Source organism: Prunus dulcis, chromosome 6 (assembly GCF_902201215.1).
Source record: "Prunus dulcis chromosome 6, ALMONDv2, whole genome shotgun sequence".
NCBI classification, from domain to species: domain Eukaryota; kingdom Viridiplantae; phylum Streptophyta; class Magnoliopsida; order Rosales; family Rosaceae; genus Prunus; species Prunus dulcis.
Genome location: NC_047655.1, coordinates 8,133,055 through 8,153,952, shown reverse-complemented (window position 1 = coordinate 8,153,952; position 20,898 = coordinate 8,133,055). Strand labels below are relative to the sequence as shown.

Sequence of the window (20,898 nt, the reverse complement as noted above, 5' to 3'; positions counted from 1 at the left end):
GCAAAATATATAATCATTTTTTAAAAGAGCCATATTTTACTGAAAATTAGAATGACTCTTATTTCCATGAATGGGCCGGGCTATTGTAGAATAGGACTTTGGAAGGTTTTTAACCTTGCACATGTCTGCATGTGCATGTACAATTTTCTGGTTAACCTGTTTTTTTCTTGGTGAAAATCTATTATAGTGTGTCTTGTCACTTGTGGACCTAAAAGAAACAAGGACTGGAACTGTATGAGCTGCATAGAACCAAAATTGCTCAACGACTTCTATGTACCAAAATGACTAAATTCACCTAATGATATCTGATGATGGCATAACTGAAGGAAGATTGCACTTGGGTTTTTCTTTTTATTTTTACCTTTTTATTTACTTCAACCTTGGTGTTGGTTCTGAATTTTCACTTGGATTGGAACAGTAAAATGGGTTTTTTTTTTTTTTTACCCTCATTGCTCATTGCTCATTGCCAATGAATTTAGTAACTCCAAAGTCAACTGAGTATGTTTTGCAGTAATGAAATGCTATTGGCAAGTTGGATAGCCTGCAATAATTTGCTCCACTTTTGAGAGATAAAGGCATAAACAAGTAAGTGGGGGCAGATTGGAAAAGAAGAGGGGTTTAGTTAATTAGAATTAAGAATTAAAGTAAGGGGGGAGGGAAAAATTGATGTTGAGAAACATGGGGGGGATTGGACTTGAAAACAATCATGCTTCCCTCAAAATATTTATAGATTTATAATCATACATCACACCAGTAGCAGATCCTGATTCTGATTTTTGGGTTCCACTCAACCCGACAAGCAAGGCTCTTAACCTTTCTGGTTGTTGGCCATACCCATCTTCTAACCTCAACAACTCCACACCTATAATCTTAATGTTTTGATGTGATCTCTCTCTCTCTCTCTCTGTGCTTCTCTCTCCTCAACCTCACACAACACACACACACACACACACAAACAAACAGAATGAACTTACTGAACTAGTATCAAAGTTACATTTTACATCCCACAACAAATTTGGAAAAATCAGGTCCGATTTCACATTCATGGAGCAAAACTAAAATGTGAAAGGCCCAAAAAGAAAAGAGACAAATTAAAATCCCCACAAAACAAAGCTCTCTTACTCTTTTACTGGTTTCTCCCTGAGTTAATCTGGAAAATAGCTGCCTCTTTTCTCTAGAACAATCCTCTGTACAAATGCTAGATCAGTCACATACCCACTTGAAATTCATGGTTTTTTTCTCATCCTCACTAACCTTTTAGTTGTATTCAATTATAATTATATAAATATCAAACTGTAAAAAAGCTGCTGCAGTAGTCAGTGAAGAGCAACCCTTTGGAACTTGGTCTCTGAAGGAGAGTCAGAGCCGTCACAGGGGGCTCTTTTCCTGTTGACTATGCCACAGTTGGTGTTGCAGCCATTAATGTTAATCAAGGAGGAGTCTTGGTGGATGATCTGTGTGGGCAATGGAGGTTGTGGTGAAGGAATGGTCACAGGGGGAATTTCAAAGGACTCAAGTGGTGGTGGTGGGTGTCTCCATTGAGGCAGTGGTCCAGCCAGGAGAAGGGTTGAAAGCAGTGGACCAGCTTTCATGACTGCCTGCAAAAGCTTGCCTTTTTCAGGCAATGGCTTCTCAGGCACTAGCTCCACTGTTTGGTGTGGCACAGATGGTCCTGCTGGCAACTGGGTTGGTTGAATTGGGTCAAGAACTGGAGAGGAGACAATGCTTTCTTCACAATCTGAGGAAGAAAAGCCATTGTTGGAGTCAATTCCCCTTCTGGGTTCATCTTCAATGCTTGAAATTCCAGACAGAGGAGCTGTTTGCTGCTGCTGCTGTTGTTGGAGTTGGAGTTGGAGTTGTTGCTGCTGCTGCTGCTGTTGGAGAAGGAGCTTCTCAAGGAGAAGTCTTTGGCATTTGTCTTGTGCTTCATCTCTCTCTCTGATAGCTTTGTTAAGCAGATCTTTGAGATGAGACAATTGATCATCTCTCTTTCTTAGCTCCTCCTGTACTGCAACCCTTGTTTGTTCCAGCTCCACAGTTGTGTACAAAAGGGTATGCCTCAACTCTTCCATGCTCTGTATGATCCAAACAGAGTCAATACACAAATACCATGTAACTTTTTACCCCTCAATTTGCAAATAAAATCCCAACTAAACCCATAAAATTGAAAGTTAGGTCTCAAATTGAAGTGAAGAGAAACCCCATTGTGCAATTTGAAGGACAAAAGTAAACAAGTAGTTACAATTTACAAAAACCCTCTGAAGCTGACAAAATTAAGAAAATTGCTTGTTTGTTTTACCTTTCCTTGGCAGTAGTATTGCCAGCTGCTAAGAAGAGGGCCGCTGCGCTGGTTGTCCATGCTGTTGTTGCTGCTACTCTGGTGTGAAGAAGAGAACCAAAAGTGAATTGAGAGAGCGAGAGAGAGGAAGAAGAAAAAGAGGTGAGAAAGGGAAAGAGAGAGAGATGTGGGGTTTTTGAGTGGTTCTTCTAGCTCTTATAACAAGTACCTCACGTCACTGTTTTCTTCTGTTCTTTGTTGCTTTTTTTCTCACTGAGAGGGGGTTGGACAAAAGCACAAAAGGCCAATTCCTCTCTCTCTCTCTCTCTCTCTCCCAGAGCCATCAGTCAGTCTTTTCTTTTGGTACCAAGCCAAGCCAAGCCTAATGCCTAATGGCTATGACTCTCTCTAGACTCTCTGTCGCACAAACAAGCGCGGGGAATCGTAAATCAGCGAAAAAAGCGGGAGTAACCAAAAAAAAAAAAACCAGTCTTGCTATGTTTTACTTTTCTCTAGCCACTTGCACAAATATGGGAAAGAAATTTGACATCAAAATTTCTGAACAGCCTTTAACCCCTATATCTTAAAGGTAATTATAATTTTAAAAGGAAAAAAAAAAAGACTTGATAAGACACACTAGTTTATGAGTTTTGCTTTTCTTTTTTCTATTTTTCTATTTTTTTTCTTCTCATTTTTGGGTAAATGGCTGATGAGTATTCTAATAGGTTATGTGAGAGCATTTTCAACAGTTTGTCCCTTGCCATGGTAAGAGGAGCCCTATGGCAGTTACTATTCACTTGAATAGTGGTTGCCCTAGTCCCCCTCAGCAAAAAATGTGTTTCCAGCAGTTGACCTTTGCCATGGCAAATACTATTCATTTTTTTGTTTTTTCCACAACTTTTTTTACTTAAACAATTAATTTGGATAATATTTTCGGATAATATTTTTGGGTTCCTACGTGTCAATACTATTCATATTGAATAATATTTTTGGATATGATTTTATTTTATTAGTTGTATTGGTTGGTATTTATAGGAAGAAAAAAAAAGTATGAGGATTTGGTGTTAAAAGTGAAGAGTATTTATTGGTATTTATAGACACTGGTGGACCCAGAATTTTTGTAGCGGAGGTGCAAAAAATGATTTTTCGGAATAATCATTTTCTCAATATAATTTTTGGCGGCTTTTATTCCTTACACATCAAATAAGAAAACTTGATTTTATAGAATTTTAATATGAAGTATATATTGACATAATGAGCCATCCATTTTAGCCTAAATCGTATTTTGTACTAAAACCGATTTTTCATATTTTGATTTGGTGGGAATTTGATTTTCTAGTATTTTTATTTGAATCCAAATTGGGGGTACTTCTTTATTTACATTGTAAACTTAAGTAAATTGAGTAATATAAAAATAAATGAAAGTAAAAGGACAAAGACATTTACTTAAATGTTGAAAATGGAAATAAGGTATAGAGAAAAAAAAAATCAGTAATTTTTTTGGTATTTTTTAAATTTTTATCCATTTTTTTTCATTTTTTTTATTGCACAAACATTTGCTACCGTTGGATTGCTTGACAAAATATGATCGGAGAGCCTAGCGCGCGCCACGTGGGCGATTTAAAAAAATTTGGATGCAGGGCTGACGTCGACGTGATGTCAGCACGCTGACATCAGCCTTGCCCTCGGGCCAGCCCAGTCTGCTGGGTCCCACCATTTGCCCGGGCTTGCTTTTGTTGCTGGAAACCACTTTTTTGCCCAAACCACCCCCCCCCAGCCCGAGCCCAGCCTTAGCTGCTGAAAATGCTCTGACAAGTGAAAAGTGTATGAATGGCTGAAGATACCATTACACTTGGCCAAACGAAATCATTTCGAGCGGTTTGATTTCTATAGTAAAAATATGTAATTCTGAATTGAACTAAAATCAAATAAAAACTAGTTTAGTTCAATGAACCAAACCAATACAAATCGTGTGTGCTTGAAATTTAAACCAAACTAAACCAAAATTGAATCATCCCTTACCATACATGTGCAAACTTGAGAGAAAGAAGGCTCATTAATGTTTTAGCCAAAACCTAACAATGGCTAGCGTCCCCTATAAAAGAAGAATTTTTTATATGTTCCGGATATACCACGTGACTAGTATATCATTCAATAGACGCAAGACATGAATCACTCCCCACCTTATTACATTGCTTTTTATGACATGTGACTAGTTGTATTGTAAATATTCCACATGTCGTACGTCTATTAGATAGTACATCATCTATGTGGTGTACCCGAAAACACCCAAATGAATTTAGGGTTACATTTGTTTTTTGCAAATTATTCTTTACCCCTAGTGTTTCATCCAATAGACACATGACATGTAGAATCACTCTCCACCTTATTACATTGCTTTTTATAACATGTGACTAGTTGTATTGTAAATATTCCACATGTCATACGTCTATTAGATAGTACACCATATATGTTGTGTACCCGAAAACACCCAAATGAATTTAGGGTTACATTTGTTTTTTGTAAATTATTCTTTACCCCTAGTGTATCATCCAATAGACACATGACATGTAGAATCACACTCCACCTTATTACATTGCTTTTTATGACATGTGACTAGTTGTATTGTAAATATTCCACATGTCATACGTCTATTAGATACTAAACCATCCTTGTGGTGTACCCGGAAACACCCAAATGAATTTAGGGTTACTTTTTTTTTTTTTTTTTGGGGGTAAATTATTATGTGCCCCTAGTTTTTGTAACTTTTTACATTTTTAATTAAGAGAAAATTAACCATAACACCTATTGGACCTTACTGGTTCGAATAAAGAGTTGACTAACTATCGAACCAATTACCTTTAAAGTCAACAGCATGATTATAAAACATTACAATGTAACACATACGTTTACCATTATAATATATCAACTTCTTTTCTTGTGAGTTTTTATTTTGTTTCATTTTATTTTAAGATTAGGAAGAAAGAAAAAAAAAAAAAAACTCCCTACGTGCGTCCATCAAATATTGAGTGCTTTACGAATAAAGAACTTGGGCTTTAATTTATGAAATATAACATGAGTTAAAACTTAGAAGTAAACCATATTCTATTTTGTTTGACACGTTATGGTATTAGTTAATTAAGTCAAATTACATGTTATGATATCAGCTATGATAATTAATTAAGTCAAATTATATTTATTTGTACGATTTTCGTTCATAGTCTCGTTACATAATATATTTAGAAGTTTCAAATTCAATATCTAAAGAAGCGACGACTTTAAGTTCATTAAAATTTTCATATATATATATATATATATATTTTTGCACGTGGGCTGCCTTACCTGCAATCAATATTTTCTTCTTAAGTTCACTCTTGAATTGATTGTATTTGAATTGCTTACCTTAAATTTTCCTTTTCCTATGAATATTTGAGAAATCAGAGGTATAACCACGGTACAAGCACAAACAAAATTACGGTCTTAATTGCCACGCTCTAAATTGTTTACTGAAAAATGCTTGCCACGTGGAAGCATTTTATTTGACCTGAGACCACAAAGTCTAGCTTTTATATGATTATCATTCCGCAAAGCAGAGGAGAGGTTTTGTCTGAATAGTAAGAGCATAAAGAATCTAGAAACTGACTAGTCCTCTGATTAAAATTTGGTTTTATTAATATTTTAATATGAAGTCATATTGAAGTAATTTAAAAGCTGATATTAGGTAAGATTCTTTAACTTTTACTTGGAAATTAGGGAGAATTTTTGTTTTCGTGGGTTAAACAATTTGTTTCAAAATTGTACTCATATCCTTGCGGTCGTCTCATGCCTCATCTGCTTCTTTTGTCCATGGAATACTACTTGGAATTCTTTTTCTGTCCTTCGAAACAATAATATTCTTGCTCTCCAACTTAATAGGTGAATTCTTGTTCAATTATAGTATGATTAAATGCTTATTTTTAAGATCGTGTAACCTGTTATGAGATTGTACTTAGTCAATCCATATCAATATAATTGTGTTTAATTATGTCTAAAATCGACTCGTTTGCTTACCGTATTCATTCTCAGTTCTAAAAACTCTTGGACAAGGAAAAGAATTTCGTTACGAATATTATAAGAAGGTTTTGTTAGTCTTTCTAGCTAGCTAGCTAGGTAGAAAAGAGCATATACGTCCAATGCCCAAAAAAGAAAAAGGAATTAAGAAGGAGAAATAGCATGTCTTGTTTGACAAAACCCAATTATGTGATAACTAGGAATCATGGTTTGATGAACATCTTTGACTTGAAAGGCCAAGCAATCAAAGCATGTGCATTTCTTGACAACCATAGTGAAACCATAAAGGCCTAAAACAGGCATACATACCTTTTATACAAAATTCAGTATAAATCCAAAATCGAAAACAGAAGTTGGATGCAATTCTTGTATTTGTTGTTGTTGATATAAGTCCTTTGACTTTTGTGTCGCGCATGATTACATTCTTTTTTTTTATTTTTTTATTTTTTGATATTTACATATTATTTTTTTCATTTTTAAATTACTTTGTTATTCCCATCATGACCCTAAAAATTAGATAAGGTAAGAAATTAATTTTTGTCATAATAATGATGATATTTTCAAAATGAGATAAACATAAAATACTGCCACAAATCACGTCTCTTATAAATTTTGAAATAGGCTATTATATTTTAGTCATGCTCCTATATGAACGTTGGCCTGTTGTGGCTTTGTATTCTTGCACTATGGCAACCTGTACACAAGGTACATAAATATTCTTTTACTCTTTGCCACAGCTTTTGTTATTCACTGATTTTGTTTGTTTGTTTGTTTTCTTCTTTGATAATACAATTCCTCATTGTTTTACTTTTGATTTGATTTAGCTCATTTTTATTTTTTTGTTCACGTTTTTGTTGCTGTAAAGTTCATTCCCACCTAATATCTTTACTTACGATGCAATTAACCATTAACAAAAGTGGGTTTTGTGTTTCCCCCCACATCATTTTCGATTCCTTTGTTTCTTGATAGTTAATTATCTTCTAGTTTTCCCTATTTTTCCCATGTTTTTGTTGAGGCATTTTACTATTTGTATCACTCAAATCCACACATGTTATCTAAAATCTACATGTTTATCAGGTATAATAGTAGAGTATACTACTTTTGTGTTAGGTACATATGAAAAAATTAAAAAAAATCAATGAACCCAAAATTACAGCAAAAAAAATGTGGATTAAACCGAATGACGATTAAGAATTTTGAACTTATATCGAAGAACCCCTATATTTGTTGTCATACATTTTCCTAACGTATATCTCACTGTCTCCTATGTGGGTGTATAGAAATATAGTCAAGTGAGCTGCTTTCATACAGTCTCATTGGTCAGAAAAGGGAGCTGGTAACCAAACTTTCCCACCAATATTTGGCATTTGCCCGAAGAAAGGTGAAGAAAGAAAGAAACCCTGCTGCACGATAATAATTTAAAGTCCTCCTTGGAAGAAAGGATGGAGGCTTCCATTTGACTAATTCAAGACTCTCTCTTGCCTGAAAATATTTTTTCAATACACAAGTCTATATATATGCATACACGTGTACGGTCTGGAGCACTGAAGTCATCATCATAAATTATGATATGTTGATTATGTTTTGTGGGATATTAGAGTATTGATTTGATTAATTTTATATACAAGAAGTTCAAGAAAATATTAGTTTTTAAATATCGATAAAGGGGAGATGGAAAATTCCATGATAATAACCCAAATTTTCAAAAAAGAATATCTAAGATGGGGCGCCGAACCTTTATGTCCCATCTGTGGTGCGACTATCTTTGGCTGCATATCTATTGTCCGATGCCCTAGGAAGCTGCAAACTTAAGCATCAGACAGACCAACTAAAAGACCATGGACACCTTCCAACTTTTCCACTCTTTCACAACTTGAAGAAAGGTGAGGTGAGGGTAGTAGGGTATACACATAATTATGATACTATTGCTCCCCAAGATTTTGATGGACTTGTTACATGTGTGACATGAATAGATGGCAAGAGGACAGGGTTGCTGCTGAATTTGTCTTTGTCATTCTCGTTCTTGTGGATTACAGGAACCTTATTGGATCAACGGCTCCCGATAAATATTTTGTTTAAATTTTCTCTTTAATAAAATGATTGATATTTGTAGTTTCGTACATATAAAGCACAATAACACATATAATCTTAAACACAAATCTAAACGAATAACGGATAACCAACAAGAATGGGTGGGGGGCTTCATGTTTTGGCAACTAATCATGTGTCCCTATATGTACATTACAATTAATGTGTTATGTTGAGGAGCCAAAGCATAATGTTCTTTTCCCCCTAAACCATATGGCTATGAGCATGCAGCTTAATTAGCATCTTAAAAAACACATAAAAGATAAGTAAAGAAAGGGTGTCAAAGCCACAAACTTGAGTGTTGTTTTTCTCTGTCTCTCACGCAGGCATGTTATGAAATAATAATAACAATGATAAAGATGTCATAATACCAATAATTAAATTAATTATGCCAATTAAGGAATATAGCATCAGGACCAAATATATATTCCCATACCCATAGATAGTAGCTTGCGAATTGAGACTCCCAATGTAGTTCCTCTCTCTGCAGCAGAATGCAGAAATCTTTAAGGAAAGTCTTCCTCACAGACAAAAAGAGCAGACAGGAAATATCATTACAATATTACTTTTACCAACATAAACATGCATTATATATACTAAGATAAATCCACCAATATATAAATACATATTATTTTTTTATATTTTTATATATACTGTACCAGAGCATGAGCACCAGCTCCAACACAAAATATTTGGTAGGACCCATCTTCCAGATTTTACACTTGGGCCCCACATTATCTTACTTGCAATGCCTTGTAAATCAAACAAGCAAACAAGCAAATGGCTTGATCCAAAGGGTATGATCTGGTTGGCAACATGGAGAGCACAATTCTAGTGTAAATTTTGTAGTGGCTCTGCTAATGAGTTTGAACCCCTCATAAGCCTACAAGGTGAGCAATATGCTTGCAATTTCCAAACCAAAAAGGCATGTAGTGGAGCTTCCCATCCATTCAGGTTACAAATTTAAGCTACCATTTGGACCAAACTTGAGTTCATTGTTGAAAGGTTAATAATAATTTTACAATGGATAAGAAGATAAATTTATACATCAACAGGCACACAACTACGTTTATATAAAGAGGGTAATTTAAGGTTGTCTCTTTTAAAAGTTGTGTTTGGATATATTGCAGGCAAATTGCATCAAAGTGATTCTAAAGCTTCATAAAGAACTAACGAATTTCTTTTGAAGGCAGTTGAGGGAATTTTGTGTTTGGTAAAAGGCAAAATAAGGATACTACAAACATATACCTTGTTAACTAACAACAGTCATTCGTACCCAAAAAGAATTTTCTGCATTCATCCTTATGTCACAAGAAATTGACTGCTTAGGAAGCCTCTAGTACACAATCTTAATTAATTAATGGTTTAGTTTTCTTGTTAAGTTTGCTAACTTGAAATGATTCGAATTTACCAACGAGATCTAATTTAGTGAAAAAATAGAAAAACTTATACGAAACAGAGTTCAAATCAAATCAATTTGATGCACTAAACGTAAGCACAGGATTTTCATATATAATTAGGGGGTTACATCAAGTAAAATTAAGCTCGAATTGCCTTGATTTAGTTTGAATCAATTGGATACATCACTAAGTAACACAAAGTCATTGGGGCCTTAAGTCACAAGTTGTGGGGTCCTAACGGCTAATACCTGTCGGTATGAAACCCTAGAAAATTATGGATGCCAACTTTGTTTAAGCGTGTGGGTCCCATCAACACAAAGAAAATTTAAAGATTAAAAAATGGGTCATAGGTATCCTTCTTTTAGTCTTTAGGTGGGTCGTCAATTCCATCTCAAATCATATCATGTTTTTTTTTTTTCTGCAGATCTTGGGAATCCCAAGCGGTCGTTATACAAAAAGTTAAAGGCTTCAACTAAGTTCATATTATTATTATTATTATTATTATTATTATTATTATTATTATTATTATTATTATTATTATTATGTGTGTGACATTAATTTAATTAAGTAAATTTAGTCCCAGGTTAAAGCTTGTTACCATAATTCCGAGGATTTATTTACAGCTCCAAATTTAGGGTTAAGTGACTATATTCTTTCTTTTCATTTGGCTTACCTAGTTTGAAATAGGGTAATTTATAGAAAACCTCCTACCAATCAATCCAACTAATGTTTTTATTGCGCTACCCTATCGATCAATCAAAAGCTACTCTATATGATGACGAGCTCAACCACTAACATTAGGGTGAGCTGAACCATATAGGAATGAATGTGTTGTGACGGGAGTGGGTTAGGGCTAAGATTGGTTCTTCGGAATTTTTTTTCTAATTTGATGTGCGTTGGAGCGCACACTTTAATCACGTCTTAGTCTGTATTTATTACACATGCAACGAACGCTTAGTAATAAGTTGAACCATCTGACATGTCATGTTGTTAAACTCTCAGTTGATAATTATTCATCATTTGAAAGTCACCAAATTGCATGTTGCATAACAAATCAAAACTCTGATATGATAGTGTATGAGACTATTTCATAAGAAAATAGAAAAGAAATGCTGAATATAGTCAAATATTTTTCAAAAGTATTGTGTGCAGGTATACATAAAGTTGTACGACTTGGAAATACTTTTAATACAATAAGAATTTTGAGTGCTCAATTACTTTATGAAAGAAAGGTGTAGAATTTTGGGTGCAATTTTTTTTTAAAAATTAAATTAAATTTGCAAATATCTAAACAGTCCGTGATCTAAACGCGTTTTTGAGGTCTCGAAATCTGATAATATGACGGCCCGTTTGTCCTCTTCTCTTGCTCTTTTGCTTGCATGTGAAAGAGAGCCCGCTCCGATTCGCAGTTAGAGTTTAGTTGGATTGCGCCACGTGGCCCAATATGGTTTCTAAATTCTCAGGGAGAAAAGATGTTTGTTTGTGCATTGGGATTTGTGGAGCCCATGCATGTCCATACATACATAAGATACTCCATAGATCATGTCCATGGCCTAAATTGCTCACGAGGCCTTTTAAAATTTGAGCTCTTTTTATATTGCAGGTAAAATCTGATCCAAGATACACTTGTCCATCACATATATTGGTTACGCAAGGGTCAATTCGAAAAATGAGTTGTGTTACAAACAGTTGTTTACGCGTTATAAAAATAATATCATATTATAATTATAAGATTTTAATATAAAAATATGTGAATACAAAAACTTACATGCTCAGTTGTTTTTGTCACTTTAGACCTCATTTATTTCTAACAAGAGAAAGTCTAAAATGTGCACTAACATATCATTTGGTGAGCAAATTTAATAAAAATTATGGATCATAGACCTCATTTATTTCTAGCAAGAGAAATCCTAAAATGTGCACTAACATATCATTTGGTGAGCAAATTTGATAAAAATTATGGATCAAAGGCTCAATGTTTGCATGTTGGCAATGAATAGCTATAATTTGACATAGACAAAGTTCAAGCGAACATGACTTCAAGTCGGTTTGAATATAAAGCAAAAGAAACCAATCAATTATGATAATATGCTAGTTTTGCTTACAAGAGTCCAATTTTCCTGTTACTAAATTTCCTGTGCCTCCTGTTTCTTCCTTAGTTTTGTGACATGTGACAAACAACTTAACACTACCTTAGCTCTGTTAACTCACTTCAACATTAATTTTTTTAATTATAAATATATTAAAACTAGCCTCTCCTCCGCACGCACTTCTTTTTTTTTAAAAAAAAATTTAAATTTATTTTAGAATTAAAAAAGATAATGGGTAGTTGTGTTCCATAAAAAAAAGATTCATTATATGTTATTTCTTTTAATAATTTTTTAAAAAAATATGAAAAAGTGTAAAGTTACCATATTATCCTCATTTAATTAATAATTTGAATTCTTAATGTTTGTATTAACCAATGACATTTTATGATATTTTGAATGTTTCATCATTCTCTACCTTTTGCTATATATATAGCATAAAACAGTTTGCACGCATCTTCATCTTCAACCCCTACATCTTCTCCGCCCCTGCATCTAGTTCGATCATCTAAAAGGTACCTAAAGTGAGGATCTTTATGTTGAATTTCAATACTTGATGACATAACTTCAATTACAAAGGGGAGACATCCTCTGCATCTCCACGCTAATATCTTTAAAAAATAAGTAAGAGATGAAAGATATATATACATTTCTAGAAAACCACCAGAAAATTCAATTTAAAGCAGAGCCCACTTCAAAAAATAATTTTCTCCACTGTTTACAAAATTTTAGCATCAATAAGATTCAATCATATTCAACAACATGCTAAGAATTCCATTGTGAGCACGACAAAAGAGTTTTGCACAATGGAGAAGTATCGGGCGGAGAAGACGTAGGGGCTGAAGATCAAGAGGCGTGCAAACGTGTTTTTATTGAATTTTAACATATTTTAATTGAAAAAAAGGGCTAAAGAGAGTTAACAAAGTTAAATTAGTGTTAAGTTGTTTACCACATGTCACAAAACGAAGGAGGAAACATGGGGGCACCTGGACACGGGGATTTGATAACAGGAAAATTGGACTCTACTTACACCAACATATCCGATAAATCACCATCGGCATAAAATGACGACATCGCAAGTTAAAAGAAACATATGTGGATATAACTGTTCTAGTTGTCCAAGCTCTTTTATGTTTGTTCCTTTTTATTTTATTTTATTGAATTATACAAGCTCTTTTCAAACTCACTGGTATTCTCAAAATTCAGGTGCTTCCCTTATGCTCACTCCACGCAATTTTACATTGAGAGGAACTTCTTTGTAGGACTGAACCTTCTCAGCTGCTCTGCGTGGTGGTCTTCCGAATGAAGATCGCCTTGGGGCACATTAATCTTCTTTCTCTTCTTTACTAGTAGATGAAATCAATGGAGTGGGACCACTATTATGCATTCGTCTGGTGTGCGACTGACTGGAAATTTGACATCCTCTATCTCACATAAGTTCTCTGTCTGCGACCTAAACCTAGCAGATTGCCTCCTCAAACACCGCCTGAACAAAGAAAAATATGCATTAATGGGAAGCGCATGCAATAACTTGGCACATAAATTACAGTTATCAGATATGGCGAAACATCATGCTATTACTTATTAGATGACTGACATAATAATTAACACTCAAAGTCTTGGAGTTATGTGGCTCGATAGAAGCCATGGATATGGAGATAATCCTACAAAAGCATGGTGAAAATTCGTACCAAAAAAAGAAAAAGAAAAAAAGGGTGATAACACAATCTACAACACACACACACACACACACATATATATGTAAAGTTGGGTGATCCACTACTACTAAAACGACATTCTTTTGTGATAAAACCCTACGCCTAAGTTGGCCCGAGGTGGCTAAGTTGGGGACCATACCAGTGCTGGATCGAGATTAGTACCAATCCCATATTGTTTCATTGCTTTGTAAGTGGTACCAGAGCCGACAGTTCGACTAAGACACACATAATGTGATAATCTTTTAAGGTTGAAAAGACACATGGTGAAAGAGGAGACTTAGTGGATCTCTTGATCCAATAGGTGGAGCAGCTTGAATAAGTCCTAGGGGTGTTTATAATGCCTAGCTACGTGGTGCCAGCTCATGAAAAAATTATGGTTAGGAGGTAGAGTTGCAAGGATCAATGCACATCATTGGCTGATTGGTCCATGAATGCCATGGAGGGTGAGCAGCATGTGTGGAGATTGTTGGGGTTATGTGGCTCGATACATCCGCCAAGGCTTGAACAAACACTGTTAGACCTAGGCAGCTAAGTTGAGGAATTATCAGTGACGGGTCGAGATTTAGTGGTCTCAAGTTGGTATGTTGCTAAACACAAAAGTATATCAAACATTAAATCCAGCAAAACCGCATCCTGAAATACATGATGCAGGACTGTCTAAAAATCTAAACAGGAAATTAAAACAAAACCTAGTAAGAAAAGGAAAACAAAAGAAGTAACTATTAATTTAAAGGAACTAGAACCCTAGCCCAATTGACTAACAGGCTTAACTAATCTTAGAGAGCTTCGTAGATGCTCTTGCATCAAACTCCCCTGGTTGGAAAAGACTCGTGCTCGAGTCTAAACCGTTATCATCGAAGATTCCATGAGAGGCTTGAAATTGAATTCTTCCTTTCCAAACAAAGAGGCACCCAAGAAAGCATGTGTACGTTGACTATGTGTTACTAATTTGTACATTAACCTCTATATATATTCGACAAAATCTGAACTAATGTGTTAAAAATTGCAACAACTCCTACTTCTTAAATGGAGTTTATGTGATTGCTTCAGGGTTACATAGCAAAAGATGTACACAGACATGAAGTTGCAATCTTCCACGATTGATGCATGGGAGGCCTTTTGACAATACTTTAGCATAATGAAACATACTGCTTGATATATAGAAAATCATATACCTTGTATTGTGACTATCACGAAATCTTTCTAGATAGCTTCCTCAAACCACAGCCCACACACTTGAGAAAAACAGTACTTGTGGATGCGCATGGCATAATGACAAATTTAACTCCGAGAAAATCATTTATGTTTTTCAGTGTATCTATCCCATAAGGAGAGAGCTTTCCGATCTGAACTTTTGAAACATCTTGGGGACATAATGCACAAAGAAGAAACAACAAACCCTACAAACCCAGATGGCAGCAAACTCACTATCAGAACATAAACATAAATCATAAAAAGGGAGGAGGTGAGAGGCACCCATATTTAAATAATATATTCTACTCTAACATTTCATTTTTATAGCAATCATAATTCATTTCTTATAGAAAGTGTGGTGTGGCGGAGCCACCTAAGGACCAGGGTGGGCCCAGGCCCTCTCTCATTTTTTTTATTTTCTCATATTTTTACTTATATGTTTGCTTCTTGGAGTAAAAACTCTTTTTTTTCTTTCCCTCTTCTCTTCCTCTTTTGATTAATTTAAGCTTTGTGAATTCCCCTTTCCCCCATTTTACATGTCTAAGTAGGGTATCTTAATATTGGGATTTTCAATTTTTGTATTTCTTCTCTCTGTTGAAGTATAAATTATTCAGTTTTGGGTCTTTAATAGTGTAGATGATGAGATTAATATTCAACCATGTTAAAATATGAAATTCAGGACAATTATGGTTGTAATAAATGGATAAATTATTAATCAGGATGAAATAATATTATTAACTTATTAACCCGTTTAGCGCTTGAGGACTCCTATTCGAATTATTTTTAAATTTTTTGTGAAAGGCCCCCTCTAATGTGAAATCCTAGCTCCACCATTGGTGCCAAATCACCCTGCGTGGAATAAACAATAAAAGACAATTCATATTTTAGTGGTTATGTTTGATTGTTACTATGGAAAAAATTTGGCTGGTATCCTCACAGCAGCATCTCTTCTATGTCCTCATTTGACAGATTCAGAAGACTTTGGCTAGGATTTCAAAATCTTTTTCGTTTGGATATTGCTTTCTCAAGGTTCTTGTTTGTTGTTTAAGATGTTGTTGCATCCGTTTGGCTGGAGTAACAAGTGTCAATTTTAATATTTTCAATCCAATACTTTTTTTTTTTTCATAGATAGCAAGAGGAAAGACATAGACCATGAACAATGATCATTAATCATTTTAGGTTAACAATAACTCCTTATTGTTGTTATCTTCATTTGACAAATGGGAGTGATTACTGAAATAGAAAAAGTATATCTAGCACATGCCTTAATAAAATCATAAAGGAATTTCAGGGGTCTTCCTCAGACTAAAATTTTGCCAAATCTTCCATCTAGGACAACTTTTCCCTTCATTTCATCCATTTCTAGAAATCATTTTCCTGTTTTAGTGTACACTTCCCTAATTACTGTCCTATGGTGTGAAGGTTCTAAAATCAATAAAAATGAGAAGGTACGAGAATTAAGTCGGTAGGGAAGGAGCACAATACATAAAATAACTAACCTGGAGATTTGAATCTACCACTCCGCCCTGCCCAATCTCCCCAAGCAGAACAGAAGCAATTTTCAAACCAACATCCTTTGGAGGCACCAGCTCTTTCTTCTCAGAGTCAACTTCAGATATTTGTTCCCCTCGTGCATGAGAAATAGTTGTATCAGCAGAGATATAGCAGCCAGAGGTTGTTTCTGCAACTAGTGACGTTCCATAACCATGTGACCTGCCATAAAGTCATTGTTGTCTATATGAGTGGAAGTGTACTTAAATGGCATAAGCCTAAAAAAAACACATTCAAAATTCCATCAAATACATCCTGACATTAGAGAAATATAACAATATCTGGATGGAAAACATACACTCCAGTTTGTGGGCCAACTCTATGGTCAGTAAATATGCGAACATCTGGAAGGAAGGGCTGAAAGACTCCGCGAGCGGCATGTACCTAAACCCTGAACCGATTGTTAAAATCCCATCTACATTGGAAAATTGTAAGTGTTCAAACAAACTGATTGCTAAAAAAACAAACAAACTGAATTCTTAATATTACTAAAACTCTGTCATTAACAAGTGCCAAAGTTTAGAACTAGTTACAAATATGCAGTTTTCAAAGTCATAGCAATGATGAAGCAACAAGGTTCAGAATTAGCAGTGAAAAAAGTGGCTACCTTTAAGCGTAATGGTAATGGGTTTCCTGGCAAAGAGGCCAAGCAAAATTAAGGGCTCCAAGAAATACCAAATAGACCGCTCAACATCACAGTCGTGTTCCAGTTTCGACCCACCCATCACTATCCCTGGCTTGAACTTAAATCCATTGCCTACCCAAACACACAGAACAAAAACAGCACTCAGAGCTATACATATATATATATATATATCTATATAATATAAGGTATGAAAAAAAATTAGTGTCTGGGGAGGGCTACTGGGTACCAGTGTCGTTGATTTCGAAAGAACAACCATGGCAGACCAAAGCGAGCAACTTGAGGAGGGCGACCTCGTACATGCGGAGACCGGGCCATGTCTCGTTGTTTCGTATGTCGTGAATTTGAATGGGCGTGAAGGTGAGTGTAGACAACACAAGCTGTTGTCTTAGGTTTTGGCTTCCAAATAGCTTCTTGTACCTGGTTTTCTCTATTTTGCTCCTTCTCCGCTCTCTGCTCTGTGCTCTCTGCACTCCTCTTTTGTGCTGTTGTCTAGAAACAAAATTAGAAGCAGAGCAATTGGGGCTCTGGTATATTTTGATCCGCAGTTTTCGTTTGAGATGTATATTTGTACCCACAAATTCACTCAACATACCTACAAAACTTTGTTAAAGGATTGTTTATATGCTTTTAATTTCGATCGTTAGATTGAATTAAGTGATTAGCATCATATTTAATGAATGCAATACAACGATTAAGATTATAAGTATGTAACAAATTCTTAACATAAAATACTTAATTGGAGAATCTCCTAAAATTTATAAAGCTGAATTTATATAGCTACTTTTGTAAGGGAATTGAGTTTAAAAGTTCTATATTCTAATTAGATCGCCCAGGCTAGTAAAGTGGACTTGTAACTAAGCCGATCATTAAAGTAATTGACTTTTTGAGCTAAGTCTAGTCAAGTGAGGTGTGAACGCTCCCCCGGCCCCTCAACATCGAGTTAGTAGGAACCCCCAACTGAAACGGATGGGTAGCAAACACAAAACTCAATTGTTTGATTGAGGAGCATTCGTAATGAGCTCCCTAAATCATATTCTTAGATAAATTTTAGAGAGGAATTGAAAAAATACAACTTTAATCATACTCCGTAACCACCTCCTAAAATAGAGACTTCTAGGAGCTCCTAAATTTGAGGGAGAGAGATGATAGGTTTTATTGTTACTTTATTTTTTCTTATTTTTTAGTTGATTTTTAAATATTTTAATCAATTTAAAATAAAATAAAAAGCTAAATGTTTAATTTTAGGCAGTTTTTATTTTATATTTTTTAAAACTACAAGTTGACCGTTGTTTTGGATGGAAATTTGGATAGAATTTTAAAAAATTGGAGGTGGGGCCTTAATGGACGATTTTTAAATAATTGAAATCTTATAATTTACCCAAAAAATTGTTAAGTAGTTAAATTCACAATATGCAAATAATTTAGGGGCAAAACCGCAGAAAAACGTAAAAAAAGTTTGGATGTGTACCCGCCAAAAAGACTGAAAATGAAAAAGCATGGAAAATTCACAGGGCACAGAGGGGAGAGAGCGAGAGAGACGCAATGCCTGAAAGAGACGAGAGAGACTCTCTCTCTCTCTCTAAAGCAGGATATTTTCTTCTAATTCTGCGAGGAAACGAGAAATACGACAAGTACGACTTGGAGAAGCAGCGCGACCTCAACCCTTACGGCGACGATGTCTTCGCTCGTCTCTACGCTGGCGTCAATGACAAAATCTAAGCTGCTCTTCAGGTTTGTTTGAATCTCGTCTGTTCTTCATTCCATTGTTTCGGTTTGGTTGCCGAGAAAATGTAGCAACGGAGAGACAGGGGAAACGGAAATATTTGAGTTCCTGGTGTTTGATTGTGTGCTGAAATGTGCAGAAAGCCGAGATGGGTGAGTAATCGGGTAGTGGCGGTTGCAACGAATGTGGAGATTCGACGGACCAAAGCTTGATTGATGGAGGATGTTCCTAACCTGCCGAAATTGGCTCAAAAAAGGTTTATCAAATCATCTGTTTTTTTTTAAAAAAATTTATTTATTTATAAATTTTTAAAATTTGTGTATTTTTAATTAAGCTTGAATTTTAGGAAATACGTCTGATTAGATATGATTTGGTAGTTGTGGGTCACCAATTAGGCTTTTTCTCCAATTGTTTCCTGGTTTTGGAAAAGTGGTGTGGATTGGGCCTCTGTTCCTCTCTGTCTATCCATGATGCACAAGAAGAGTGTTGTTCTTGTAGTACGAGACTAGAAATAGGATAACTGTAGAAGAATCTGGAAGGAACTACACTAGGAAGTCCAATTGGCATTTCCTCTTTCTTATACAATTTTAATTCTGAAATAATTAAAGATTAGTTGGAGAAGTTTTGCACACCTGACAGAATGTTGACAATTGGAAGCTATCTTACTGATTTAGATAAACTATTGGCATATGTATATGTATATTTGACCCATGATAGAATATCATATTTAAGCGCCCACCTAATTTAATTGAATGGGGATCGACAATCCATGGATGAATACGTCAATAGTTGTACCTAACATCTGATTTTTCATAATATTTGAAACCAAGCAGTTGCAGCTCATATAGTTTAGCTGTCAAGATTGTGTTATTGGATTGCGTTTGTGCGTGTGCTGCGTTGTGCTTAATAAAAATTGTTGGGAGCATTCCTATCAGTCACTTATCAAAGCTATAGTTGTTTAATCGTGGAAAAGGGTATCCAAAGAAAAAGGGAATCATGCTTTTGAGAAAGATGTTTAACCATTGTTGCAAATGCAATTGGAGCCTGGAAGCATGTTTGCAATTGTAAATGTATTTATGTATGTAAAGTGTGTTGGAGAACCCTGCAGCCATGCTTGAACATGTGTAGTTGGTGCCCGGGGATCAAATTCTAGTAGGACAGTGCTGCTAACAGAAAATCAGGTTAGTGCAGCGTTTATTTATCATTTCTGTTATCCTATCTTGAGCAGGAGTAGAAATTCATAAACAGTCAAATTTATAGAGAACATGCACTTCAACTTTGATGACTGAACTTGTTGGCATTAGAAAATTTAATGGTGCATAGTTCTTTGGGTAATACATTCATTTTCCATTTCTTGTGATAACTATAGCTAGAGTTGAGTTAGGCAATGAATCTGGCCTTCTTCATATTCTTCTACTTGTGCTACAGAACATATCTGCTCAGCTTCAAATTCCAAAGCCCAATGACAGTGAACTTTAGGTAATTAGAAAAACTCATCATTACCAGCTGGGTGGGATTCAAATACTGGTTTTAGTAGCGTTCTTACTACGCTTTTTTCTTGCATATGACACAACAACACCTGACATGGAAAGAAAGTGAGACTGCTTCACCTGAAACTGTTGAAGTAGTCAAAGAAGAGGCAAGTTCTTCTGGTAGTGTCTTAATATCATAGGATGATCAGTCAAGCAGCGATCATAATGTCAATGAACTGCATGGGCACGAGCTGATCTGTTTAAACCTATGACCTGTGAAGGCAACCAAATTTCTGATGGGGATCAAATGATATGGAAAAACACGGGTAGTTTCACCAAGGAATGTCAAGTTTCTGAAGAGATCCAGAACTACAGTTCTGTGAAGGTTGCAGATGTCAGTCCAAAGGTCCAAAGTTCTAGTGCATCTGATTTGAAAAGGTCTGATGCTTTGTCTGACTCTAGATTTAAAAACCAAGCAAAAGATGATGGCAGTAGATTTAACACAAAGTGTAGGAACCCACATGTGGAAGATGCACAAATGCTGGCTTTAGGTGGAAGGATAATAAATGAAATGAATGATGTTGACCCGAGCAGTTCAGCTCCAGAAAATTGTCAACTGGTGATAACTGATTGTGGAAAAGAAAAACCTGAACAGCTAGACCTTCCAAATTCCTGCTATGTTGGAGGACAG

The 20,898-nt window shown here is 35.3% G+C and overlaps 2 protein-coding genes across 2 annotated transcripts; both read right to left on the bottom strand.

Annotated features, from left to right (window-relative positions):
- Positions 1-954: 954 nt before the first annotated feature.
- LOC117633180 (protein enabled homolog) lies at positions 955-2,642 on the bottom strand. Its single transcript, XM_034366889.1, has 2 exons — positions 2,300-2,642; positions 955-2,075 (listed from the first exon to the last, which is right to left on the bottom strand). The coding sequence occupies exons 1-2, from the start codon at positions 2,357-2,359 to the stop codon at positions 1,317-1,319; spliced, it is 819 nt and encodes a 272-aa protein (XP_034222780.1). The 5' UTR covers positions 2,360-2,642; the 3' UTR covers positions 955-1,316.
- A 13,848-nt stretch (positions 2,643-16,490) lies between these two features.
- Positions 16,491-17,617, bottom strand: LOC117629691 (probable RNA 3'-terminal phosphate cyclase-like protein). Its single transcript, XM_034362261.1, has 4 exons — positions 17,239-17,617; positions 16,974-17,123; positions 16,665-16,781; positions 16,491-16,528 (listed from the first exon to the last, which is right to left on the bottom strand). The coding sequence occupies exons 1-4, from the start codon at positions 17,600-17,602 to the stop codon at positions 16,503-16,505; spliced, it is 657 nt and encodes a 218-aa protein (XP_034218152.1). The 5' UTR covers positions 17,603-17,617; the 3' UTR covers positions 16,491-16,502.
- Positions 17,618-20,898: the final 3,281 nt, after the last annotated feature.

Excerpts from the sequence above, each read along its gene's own strand:
- LOC117633180 (XM_034366889.1), bottom strand. The coding sequence starts at position 2,359 with ATGGACAACCAGCGCAGCGGCCCTCTTCTTAGCAGCTGGCAATACTAC. Across the intron at positions 2,076-2,299 it reads AATACTACTGCCAAGGAAAG|AGCATGGAAGAGTTGAGGCA; the intron begins GTAAAACAAACA and ends TGGATCATACAG.
- LOC117629691 (XM_034362261.1), bottom strand. The coding sequence starts at position 17,602 with ATGTTGAGTGAATTTGTGGGTACAAATATACATCTCAAACGAAAACTG. Across the intron at positions 17,124-17,238 it reads TTTCGAAATCAACGACACTG|GCAATGGATTTAAGTTCAAG; the intron begins GTACCCAGTAGC and ends GTGTTTGGGTAG. Across the intron at positions 16,782-16,973 it reads CATTACCATTACGCTTAAAG|ATGGGATTTTAACAATCGGT; the intron begins GTAGCCACTTTT and ends TTTCCAATGTAG.